This window comes from Seriola dumerili, unplaced genomic scaffold (assembly GCF_002260705.1).
Source record: "Seriola dumerili isolate Sdu_G_001 unplaced genomic scaffold, Sdu_1.0 BDQW01000091.1, whole genome shotgun sequence".
Taxonomy (NCBI): Eukaryota; Metazoa; Chordata; class Actinopteri; order Carangiformes; family Carangidae; genus Seriola; species Seriola dumerili.
This window is the reverse complement of record NW_019174346.1, coordinates 2,789,440-2,802,084: the sequence shown is the minus strand read 5'-3', so window position 1 is coordinate 2,802,084 and position 12,645 is coordinate 2,789,440. Positions and strand designations below refer to the sequence as shown.

Sequence of the window (12,645 nt, the reverse complement as noted above, 5' to 3'; positions counted from 1 at the left end):
CTTGGCTTAATTGTTGAGTGACTGTGGGATCAAGGAACATAATCATGATCCAGGAGTGAACTAAGGCGATCTCAAACTCTGAAAACCCCATCTTACAGCGTACAAGTGAACATCTATGAACCTTTAAACTGATTTGTTAAAAAAAAAACCAATATGTGAAAAGTTCAGCCAATCGTTAGCGTCCAACTTGAAGCATCTTGGGATCTTAAGAAGCGTCTGTCTCATCTGAATGAAGCCAAACATGATACATCATCCTCGGATCAGTCACAGTCACATTAACCAATCAAACATGTCTTCAGAAAAAGTCCCTCTCATTAGATACTTTGATATGCGTCAGTTAATGAACAGTAAAGAGGGATTTCTCTTCTGCATATAACACTGAGGAAATCCAAATTTCCTCCGGTCTTTGATGCTACGACAGAGGCTGAAAGTGAGTGTTTGAATGCACGAGTCTCCTCTCCATCAGTCGCTGCCTGTCTATTATGTCTGGAGGGGAGACCTGTGCAGTCATGTCAGCCCACATTCCTCTCATAACTCCCCCCTGCCCTCTCTTAGCTGGCTCAGCAGCACCACTGGTAGCACTGTGTGTCTGTGATGTATGTGCGTACTGACACACACACACACACACACACACACACACACACACACACACAGCGGGGGACTGATAGTGGGTTAGTCTGACCCCAGCTAGCGAGACCAAGATATGCAATGACAAATAAGCTGATAAGAGAGGTTGTGGAGGGCAGCTTGTGTGTGAGTGTTGGGGTGGTCTGAGGAGAACACATGTGCTAATCCAGGCCAGGGATGGTAGCTGTGTTCGAGTTCAGGGTGGGAGTGGGAGAGGAAGGGGGTTGGGTGGTGGAGTTCGCTCAGGGCAGAAAGAGAGGGAGAAGCATGAATGCTAAAACAGCAGCGGACAACAACAGCTCTCTGGGAGCCGGCTCAGAAAAGCAAACACAGCATCAAGCGACAGGAAGCGTCTCGCTCGGCACAAAAGGCAGAGCCGTCGCTTTTTAGGGCTCAGAGAAAGAGAGTATGAGAGAGAAGCAGGGGATTGTACAGAGAGACGACTGAGCGGAGAGAAAAAAAAAGGGAAGAGTTGATCTGTGTGTGTCGTTGCTTTGTTCTGACTCCAAGTGAAAAGGTCTGTGTGAGCATCAGTCGTCAAATTGTGGGTGAAAATGAACCTGGACCTGTTAATGGTAAAAAAAAAAAAAAAAGACCCAGCTTATTCAAAACATCTCGCCAACGTCACAAAAAAAGCAGGCAGCAACATGTTTACAGCAGCTGGAGAAAACCTGCTCTCAGAGGAAAACGTGGGGGAAAATTGCTAGATTTTCAAAACTCTTCATTTTTTTACATAGTTCACAAAAGAAAACATGACGGGGGCTGCACCTTATGATTATTTCCTAATATAATTCCTAGATCACAAGTCGTTTGTCTGGCCAACAGTCCCACTTCACATAGAAGAGAGAAAAGTAGAAAAGCTGAAAAAAGCGAAAACGAAACATTTTTAATAGAAAGAAACGGACTTAACAGACAGAGATAAGTCCCCTCTAAAAATCCTTGATGAATGTCTTTCTGTGGATCAACTAAACGATTTATTGAGTCATGATTTGAGTCGTACATGTGACTGCAGCTGCAGAGGACATTAAAGTCAAGGACATGTCGTATCCCGCCTGGACGACATATCCTCTGCTGTAAACCATCAGAAATGGAATTTGCAGACGAGCTGGAAACGAGCCAGACACTGAACACCTCACACACAGCAGGCCGACACCGTGTGTGTCAATACAAGATATGTGTGTGTGTGTGTTGGTGTGTGTGTGTGTGTGTGTGCTCTCTGCTGCCACATGTAAATGCTGTGGACCGCTGTCAAGTCAGTAGCAGGGATTAAAGCGCCTCTGCTGTCACACCGTCATGACACTTGACACCCAGATGTCAATGTGCCATTAATGTAACATTGAGCTCTTACTCACAGGTCAAGAATGTAAAAACCCCAAACAACAATGCAACATGCAGCAAGCAGCTGGGGATGGAGGACAACTGTGCCACACAACACACACACACACACACACACACACACACACACACAGTCTGTGAGAAAGACATCAGTCTGAGGAGTGAAGGCAGGCGACATCAAGCCTGAGCGTCGTGTGACTGATGAACTCGTCTCGGTTTATGTCCTGTCACAGAATCTCTCTACCTCACCTCAACTGAGTGAACGAGACAAACAACCAGGAACGACCTGCCGGAAACCAGCTGAAACAAACTGAAAGTTAGAAATGGAGGGATAAAAAAAAAAAGACAGATGAAGGGGGCAGAGAGGGGGAGCACGCCATGATGGACCTTATACACTGAGACATGGTCATGAGCAAACACAGGCTGAGAGCCCAGGCAGGCGGAACATGCAGGTGAAGACAGGGCAACAGGGAAGCTCACAGAGCTGCTGTCCATAGTCTCTACATATGGTTTAATGGACTCATTCTACACACAGGAGAAGATGAAGAGTGATGAAGAGTGAGGAGGATGACACTGGTCAAATAGGAAACAAGAGCTCAGAGATCAACTGTGCCGATCTGCCTTCGATTAAAGATGTTCACCTCTCAGAGATAATCTGAATATCAAACTTCTGAGGATATAAAAGAGATTATAATATTATATTATATCGTTTTATATTATATTATATTATATCGTTTTATATTATATTATATTATATCGTTTTATATTATATTATATCGTTTTATATTATATTATATTATATTATATTATATCATGTTGTTATGTTATATTGTTATATTATATTATATTATATTATGTTATAGTATAAATTTTATTATATTGTATTAAGTCATATTATATTATAGTATATATTACATTATGTTATTCTATGTTATATTATATTATGTTTTGTTATATTATGTTATATTATATTATATTATATTATATGTTATTGCACTGTAAGATCTAATAAGATTTACTCCTTTGGTACCAACCCTTTCAGAGTAAAACAAACAAAAACACAACTCTTAAAGCACTTGAAGCCAGTTTGAGTTGGTTGTTTAACACATTTGCAATTGTTGGATGAAATCTGGCTCTGGCTCCTTTGTGGTTTAAATTCACTTTGTGAATCACTTGAGAAAAAAGCATCTGCCACATGAATGTAAACTGCCCATATGGAAAATGCAAAATACTGTCGCTCGTCATTTAAAATATTGTTTAGATTTAAAACAGCACATCTCTGATTTAACAACACCCACAGCTGTGCCATTTCTATAATATTATCCCTTCTACTTTTAAGACTGTGTCTTTGATCACCAGTAGATTCACATTTTCTTAACTCTTCCATTGTGTAGCTAGGCTTTTCTTTTTGCTGAGCTGGTCTGACACTTCCTGGACTTCTCTCTGTGCAGGATATCAACGGTCTGATCTGATTCAAAGAAAGATTGCAAATAAGCAAATTTCTCATGTCACAGTGGTCCTTTAATTAGACAGCGCAGCATTTCCTGCCATTGTTTTGAGCTGAGCCTCTTAGTCGAGCCAAGTGAATTTAATAACCACTAACCAGGTGTCAAGGGTTGTTCAATATGTCACAAGCCGAGTCGGCCTCAAGGCTTTTTGTTCTCACATTTCTGAGGATCAGCATTTAGAAATTATGATTATTGATGATTTTAGGAATAAAAAAAAAACAATATAGCAGATTTTTAAAGACGTTTCAGTCATGTTCAGCTGCAGTGAGCCCCCTACACGATGAGTTGTTGTGAGTTATTTCACACTGATGATCTCACTCACAGTGATATTACTGTTAATACCACAATATTAGAACATACAGTAACGACTACTCTTTGAACTCCAGCTCTCTTCCCCTCCTCGACGTCTGACCTCCACTCCACACTCGCCTGGGGGTCCCATTCCTGTCTCTTCAATAGCTTTGTGCATGCGTGCGTGCGTGCGTGTGCGTGCGTGCGTGCATGTGTGTGTTTCCCAGACGAGGCCGGATGAGCTTTGCTCTGTCAGGCCCAGCTGAGCCTAATGTTCAGACCCTTTGCTCATTGTTCCCATCTTGAACAAACAGTGCATTTATTTTTGTTTGGCTTCTTTGGTTAATTGAGAAGAAAAAAAAGTTTAAAAAGTGTCCGGAGCTGTCCTAAATTAAGACATCAAAGAGCCTGATAAATATACAGTAGGAGGTTAGAGTGTTTCCCAACACACCAGACGTTCAAGAAAGCCACTCGCTGATGGCCACTTTTGGAAAACTGGAAAAACAACAAGTCGACATTTTGCAACATTTTGTCCATTTGCAACACAAATGGACAGCTGTGTACAACTAACACAGAAGGATGCACAAAAGGTTTTGACGAAAAAAAAATATCAATTTGCTACTGAAAACTTTATGGCTTTATGATCACAGTTCATTGCAGTCTGGTTTCTTTCCAACAGCAACGTAAAGACTTTGAGATGGAGAGCAGGAGGAACACAGAACATCCGGTTTCAGGCCGAGTGTGGCCCGTGACAGCAACACGCTCTTCAGAGTCACATCTTACAAGCTGCCTTGAAAACCAATGTAACAGACGTTGTATGAAAGCGGTCTTGTGTTTCAAGTCCGCGTCCAGTCCAGCGCTGACGTGCACAGGGTCCCATGTGAATACTAATTTCCGGTGAGAGGCCCCGTCAGTCTCTCCCACAGGGCAGAGTCAATCAGAGCCAGCTTAAGGTCTTCACTGATCGATCTGTGCTTCCCAGAATCTGACATTTAAGGTGTGACGGAGTCTGTCTGGGCTCACGTCTCATCCTCCTCTGAGAGATTAACACAGGTCAGCTGCTCCAAGGACCAGTGCATGGTGGGTAAATACACTCCTTCACACACATGCACCACATTTTCCCTAAGGGATTCAAGGCTCTTCTCCTACTCTTTAGCTGTCATTAGCATTAGCTGTCAGTCCGTCCAGACACAAGATCCATACAGCAGATGCATAGCCACACCAACACGTACACTAACACGTACACACGTACACACGCACGCACACACGCACGCATGCACACACACACACAGGGCTCGGCTCAGTTGGATGCATGATCTGAGGCACGTAGGCCATGGTAACTCCTTTCACTGTCACCTATGTGCATTAAACAACCGGCACAGCCAGAGCCACGTTACATCAGATGAAACAATAATGAGGGCGAGATGAAGCTGCTTTCATCACCTTGTGATGATCATGAGCACTTGTTATTGATCACAGTAAACAGGCCGAGTGTGACATCGGGCTTCAAGTCCATCTATAATCACACAGATTTAATGCGTCCTCTGCAGCTATCTGAACCTAAACATGAAATAATCTCCCGACATGATTACAATAGCTCCCGTTTTCTGTTTCACTTTAATGAGACCACTGTTTGACCAAAAGGTCTGACAACAATAGGACTGTAATAACAACTGGCACGGGGCTGAACCCCTCCCATCGGCTTTGTTCTCATCTCACACGGCGGCTTTTCTGGCTCCGCGCTGGCAGATGAGCAAGATATATGAGCTTGTTTCCTGACTCCACCGTTTGGAAACGAGAGAGGGGACGGAAAATGAACAGAGATGGTCGAAGCGGCCTCTTCAAAGTGACCATTAATTATGTAGACTGAGGAGGCCAGCATAAATTACAACTGGGTGACTCCACACTAAAGAGCCAATTAGTGCTGAGTTATTACCTCTGTGACCTTAGTCCACAGCTGAGAAGAGGGGGACCGCCAAGTGAATGTGGCTGTATTGATAAAACTCACTAACCTTTGTCAGAGCAGAACACGAGCAAGACAGAGGGAGGGAAAGAAAAAGTGAGAAACCTGGATGCGGGTGTATTTCAGACGCCCCTGTGTCTTACTGTCCTGCAGCTACACACTGTATGACAGATCAGTCAGTGTCTCTGGGTCTCAGGCAAGTACTTAGTGGCTTCCATGTGGAGGGAGCCCTCATAACACTGCAACAGCCTGACCTTTCCCCAGACATATGGAGCTCCACACGTCCTCTGACGGGAACCTTTTCCCCTTATTTTGCCACAGGACTCCAGAGGGGCCCGTGGTCACATATTTTCTGATGCATGAAACTTATCTCGGTGTAAATGATGCGAAAACTGTAATGTCACACGTTAAAGAGCAGATTTATAAAATAATGGGTTAGATTATCATCAATCCTTTGAATCAAAGTGGAAGGGACTTTTTACTCAGTGTTTTATATAATGTTGAGAAATTCTTTTTTCTCTTTAGATAAACAAAACAATTATTCTGAACACATTAGTAAGAGCTGCAAATCAGAAATGCAAACACATACTTCTCATGATGAAATGCCATTAAGGCAGTACAGTGTAGGGCGGTCACAGCTGTTCTAAAAATAGAGGTTAACTGCCCGATAGTCTGTGAATGAATCCAATTACAGGTCAGGCACATGGAACACATGGAGAACATGCACAAACATAAAGGATCACAGCTCGGATCAAGCACGGTTACTCCAGGCGGGGACTGATTATGCCACAGACTCAAACACTCCTAGGAGCCAAATCTTCTTACTGCATTCCTGATACTTGCAAATAATCACACTATGTTGCTAAGCCCTTTGTGAGAGGGGATCACAGGTTCCATAGTTAAATCCAGACCAATGGGAAAAAGGCTCCATTAAGGGTTTTGTGTCACTGGACCCCACTGTCCTGAACTGAACTGGGATTTGCAAATCCATGCGGGTTTTAGGTTTAAAAAGTGGTGAAAAGTAACTAAGTACATTCACACAAGTGCTATACTTGAGTATTTTCATTTCATGGTACTTTATGTTTCTTCTCCACTACATTTCAGAGGGAAATATTGCACTTTTTACTGCACTACATACATCTGGCAGCCGTACGTACTGGTGACTTTGCAGAATAAGATTTTAAATACTGAATATATGATGGAGAAATAAAATATGATACTTGTTTGTGGATTATAACTATATATAACAGGACATAAAGTAGTTCCAACTTGAGTAGCTGGAACATTAAAATGTTAATTACACATGAAAGCATATCCATAAAATATATAACAATATAACAAGAGAATACTTTTACTTTTTATACAATCATTTTTCTAATAGTATTTCTTCAGTTTTACTTAAATAATTTTCTGAATGCAGGACTATTACTTGTCTTTTTATTTTGTGAATGTGAATGAGCAGCTCAGGGCAACTTACACAGCAGGGGCGAGGGGGGAGGGGTGCAGGGTTTTCTCATGAGGGTAAAGGGAAATATTTGTTCTGCAGCAGTTTTTGTTGTGAATGAGCTCCGTTACTTTACAGTTGATTCAGTCTAACAGTCTGTACATAGGTCCAGCGTCTATCACACACATCGCCAGAGCGGCTGTTGGTCAGCAGCAGTTTTATCTCATCTGGTCAGATGTTTCCATCACAGAGGATCTGCTGTGTGTGTTTTACCAACACCTGTGCCGTGTGACCACCAAACACCCGACCTCAGACGAAGGGAAGGTGACTCAAAGTTCACTGAGCAGCGCTGCGCCTGAGAAATAGGAACTATTGATCTGACAACTCATCCAGTTATTCAGACCATTTATCACTGGGGAAGCTGGGCCTATTTTTAGCAGTTGTCATTAAATGTGGTTTTGCATAGTTGGTCAAGTCAGAGCCCCAAGCTATTAGACTGAGCCTGAGCCTGAGCAGGACAGAGACACAGTCAGTGATGTTAATAATGTAAATAATCTTCTATCAAACTGCGGGTGGGGGGGGTGGGGGGGCTGAAACCACACCTCACCCCCTGTAAACTAGAGTTCGCAGGATGGGACCAGTCTGCCTGCTGCTAAGAGTTTTAGCATTAGCTAACTGGCATGCTGGCACACAAACATGATGATTACATAGGCAAATCTCTAATCCCTCGGGGCTTAATGGGCTCCTTAAACTGGATATTAGTCGGGCAGCTAAGCCAGCTGATTGTCCGCATTTGGCTCCATGGACACAGGGAACACAGATGGGAACACAACACAAAACAATGCATAAACAAACGGACATGCATAAAGACAAGGTGGGCTATAAAAATACACACGTATAAATGCAGCGTGACTGTAACACTGAGGGCTTCGCTTGACTGTTTCCATTGCCTCTGTGACTTGGACTGTGAGATGACAGCTGGGTGAATGGTGTGTCTGCAAACACAGTAATGTGCCACTATGGTCTAACACCTCAGTGATAACTACCGGGCCTGAGGGCATAGACAGAAACAATACTGCATCTGTGCAATATCGAGAGAGGCAGTGGGTGCTATCATTTCACTTTTAAATAAGAACCTGAAGCGTGTGAGACGAAAATAAAACTGTCAGACAAAGATGCAGAGAAAAACAGGGTGTGAAAGTGAACGGAGCCCGCCTTGTATTTGAAAGACGTCTCTGGCCTCTGATCCCTACCGGATAGCCTTCTGTTTTCTTCTGGCACCACTTCAGTAGAGCGTTTCTCTTAGATCCTCCATACTCCCGCGCCAGTGCAGCCAAGGGGTCTTTTCTTTCCACACTGTCACCAGGGAAGGATAAACCACAGTCACAGAGTGAGAGAGGGAGAGAGAGAGAGAGGGACAGTTACAGCATGTCATCAGTATGTGAGGTGTAATGTTTGATTACCCTGTAAAACTGCTGTCATCACATACAAACTTCAAAACACATGGACATAAAGTAAGTTTCTGTAAGTCCTTCCAAATGAAAATCCCAAGTGTCCAAAACTAGTTCAGAAGTGGACCTGATGTAAATCCCTTCTCTTTTGTAAATATAGTTTTTTTAGCTGGTGAAAGTTAAAAAGAGTAACCAGCTCTGTTTACAGCCCAGAGGGAAAATCTCTGAAACAACACAATAAACAAATGATGTTTTACAGAAGATCACAGCTGAAACGTACTTGTCTTCAAATAACACGTGCAGTATGTGGCATTAACATTAACTGTATTTGCTGTGGATCTAGAGACATGTAATGATGACACTGTATCACTGCATGTACCATGATGGAGAAAGTCAAAATACATTCCAGCAGTAAATAGTTCAATAATTAAATTGACTTTCTTTGTTTATCTAATTACCCAAATCCCAGAATTCATTGCATGATCAAAGTAGTTCAGCATACTTGTGTTAGAGTTCAGAGTTGAGATGAATCAGAGGTCAGAGGTGTGAGTGAAGCTGTATACAACCCAGAGACTGTCTCTAAGTTCAGGATGTTTGGTCTCCCTCCTGTTACTTACAGACTCTTACAGACTGATTTACAGGCTGATTTACAGACTGACTTACAGACTCTTACAGACTCTTACAGACTGATTTACAGGCTGATTTACAGACTGACTTACAGACTCTTACAGACTGACTTACAGACTCTTACAGGCTGACTTACAGACTGACTTACAATCTCTTACAGACTCTTACAGACTGACTTACAGACTCTTACAGACTCTTACAGACTGACTTACAGACTGACTTACAGTCTCTTACAGACTCTTACAGACTGACTTACAGACTCTTACAGGCTGACTTACAGACTGACTTACAGTCTCTTACAGACTCTTACAGGCTGACTTACAGACTCTTACAGGCTGACTTACAGACTGACTTACAGACTCTTACAGACTGACTTACAGACTCTTACAGGCTGACTTACAGACTGACTTACAGTCTCTTACAGACTGACTTACAGACTCTTACAGGCTGACTTACAGACTCTTACAGACTGACTTACAGACTCTTACAGGCTGACTTACAGACTGACTTACAGTCTCTTACAGACTCTTACAGGCTGAGTTACAGACTCTTACAGGCTGACTGCACCATTGTACGACACTAGGAGGAGAAAACAGAGATGTTTACAGCGGTATTGTTCAGAGGGGCTGCTCCCTGGGGTCTGTGCTGCAGCTGAGGCCATGGGAAGACCACGAGACACGGTCATTGCTCTGAGTATGGTAAACATTTCACACGTCACAGCGGCTGCGCTGTTAAATTCATTAGTCGTCCGTCTCATGCACCGTGAGGCCAGAGGCAGCGGGAGCATTGTCCAAACAAATACTGCAGTGATGCAGCCGCCATATCATAACAGTCAAACCATACCACCAAACATGGCAACACACTGCTGCTCCTCTGCTGTTTGGGAAGAGACGGCCCCACACATTTACATTAATATGCAGGAGCAGCAAGGAAGACAGATGCTGGAAAAACATCTGTGGCTGTGGGTGTGACCTTTAACGATGTATTGTGTACTGTGAGTACGGACGGTGGAGAGCAGGGAGCTGAATGATGACAGGATACCAGAGGAGGACCCTGAGGATGGACAGACAGGCTTTGGAGTTTCAAGATAAGAGTGTGAGTGGTGCTTATTATTAATGTCAACAGTACGGAGGTTTGAAGCCGAGAGTGTTGGTCCAGCGTGATGCCAAAGTATTTGCTTGAACCAACTTCGCTGTCTGACTGTGACAACACAGAAACCTGAACACTCAGGTGTCATCTCCCTCAAACGTAATCTGTTACAGCCTGCGGTCTGTGTGCGAGCCTGAATATCTCCAACACGTTCAAGTGTCGTTTTCCTGTGCAGACCGCTCCTCTGTGTGTAGGTCAATAATGCCAGAAGTCAGAGGAGGAAAGCGTGTTTGCCTAACATGTGACTCTCTTCCCTTTCTGATAAGCAATCGCCGCATTTACTGTGTTGAAGCCACCTGTGTCACATCCAGGCTTCTGGCAATAAAGGTCGAGCAACTCCAAAGTCCAACATGCTGTTACTTAAAAAGGATAATACACTAACACCAAAACCTTCCATCAATCAGCTCAAACAACAATGCAGAAGTGAATTATTATTTTAAAACAAACATAAAATTTGTGGTAAAAACTTTCAGAATAAATGTTTTGCTGTTTTCAAAGTAAGGGAGGAGGAGCTGAATCATCTCACAGGGAATTGTCAGAAATAATTAGCGGGTAATCCCACCTGAGTTTGCTGTTGCCTCGGTTGTAGCTGAAGGATGCTGTGCGGCTGCTGAGGGAGACGGGAGTTTTAATTACAGACTCCAGGGATGGACTCTTCCTCATAAGGCTGTTAGGTTTCAGGTCTTCCCCGCAGCCCGACATCTTATCTGGGGGATTGAAGAAGGCGACAAGGGGAAGGAGACAGAACCAGATGGATCATTATAGACTTTATAAAGCACATCTGGTTAAGTAAGACTGCAAGAGAAGTATGGGTAAGGTATAAACATCCAAGAACAGTGCATGAAAACAGAAACAGAAGAAATGGAAATGGAAAGTGAATTCATGTGTGTAGACGTGTAAGAAATGACTGTGAATAACCTCTGCCTTTAGTTTTCAGCCTAGTCTTCATAACACTCAAACTGAGGTCTCTGTCTTGGCAGAGCAAGTCTATACTTTAACCACTACCTGTGCAAAGACACATCTGAAAAGCACTGAGCAGAGAAATCTAAAAAAAAAAAAAAAAAAAAAAAAAAAATCAGTTTCACAAAAGGCCGGCACTGAAATAAGATCAGGAGTTTGTTAAAAATCTGCACTTTGATGCTGAGGTGAGTGATTATGTCTCAGCAGGCTCCTAAAGGAAGCAGCTCAAACACCTGCTGACGGTAGATGAGCTCCTCACCATAAAATCATAAAAATTACCCACAAAAACAAACGTGGACGGATGTTTGCATATAGTAGTTCCTCTTCATTTAACTTTCTGTGTGGGCTAATTTCACTCGACATATCGGCCTTACTCATTCCTGACTCATAGCAGGACTTTAGCAGCGAGGCCCTTTATTTGTTTCTGTATGACTGATAAATGAAATATGACTTTACATGTAAATGAAACACCTGAAACCGTCTGCGTCACATACCGTGAGGATGAGAGAATTCTCCCTGATTGATTCTTTTTTCCAATGTCTTTGATAGCGGCTTTATGTACGAGTGTCTCTGAGGGAAGGTAAAAAAAGAAAGAAAGAAAGAGAACAGTCAATTGACAACAATTTCACACACAGGAAGTCTTTAATTTTGACAGGAAAATGTCTTGGTGTGTACCTGGATGGGGGAGACAGCAGCAGCAGGCGCGGTGCGAACAGGAATCCCACTCAGCGGGCTCCTCGGTGAGGAATGCATTTGAACTGTGTGACCTGGTCCATCTGAGAGATCGAACAACAAACAGCTCTCATTGGTTACTGCATCAAAAGATCATTTCTACTAAATAATTAACACATTCATTCTGAGACTTAATGATGCTACAGAAGAGACGGGCAGTGTATGGGAGCGTCTCTTTGTTTAGATCACAGACGGACACTGTTCTTCCAGTACAAAAATAAATAAATTACAGCTGTTTGTAGCTTGGAAGCAACGAAAGGTTGTTAGAAAAAGGCTGTAACATGTCTTCACTACATCTAAAGATAATACAAAGAGTAAAAGAAGCAATGAAGTGACTGCAGAGTTAGAACAAGGCCTGTAGTAGAGAGTGATGCATCAAAAGTGAAAGGTTTGTGGAGTCATTATCAAACACTGTCAAGTTGTTTCGTTTTTCTCTGATCAAACACTGTACACACTGTGTCCACTTTATTAGGTACATCTGTACCAAACACCTGTACAGTCCAAAGCAATCCAACACAACTGCTCTGCCATAAAGCCGACCTTTATGATGCCTGTGAC

General features: G+C 42.8%; 1 protein-coding gene across 1 annotated transcript in view; it reads right to left on the bottom strand.

Moving 5' to 3' along the window:
• The window catches only part of specc1 (sperm antigen with calponin homology and coiled-coil domains 1), a 69,377-nt gene that overhangs the window by 8,804 nt on the left and 47,928 nt on the right, over positions 1-12,645 (bottom strand). Inside the window, exons 9-12 of the mRNA XM_022745829.1 lie at positions 12,031-12,131; positions 11,850-11,925; positions 10,958-11,102; positions 8,422-8,524 (exon numbers count right to left, since the gene is read on the bottom strand). Coding sequence (XP_022601550.1) covers positions 8,422-8,524; positions 10,958-11,102; positions 11,850-11,925; positions 12,031-12,131 — 425 coding nt within the window. The remainder of the gene's footprint in view (positions 1-8,421; positions 8,525-10,957; positions 11,103-11,849; positions 11,926-12,030; positions 12,132-12,645) is intronic.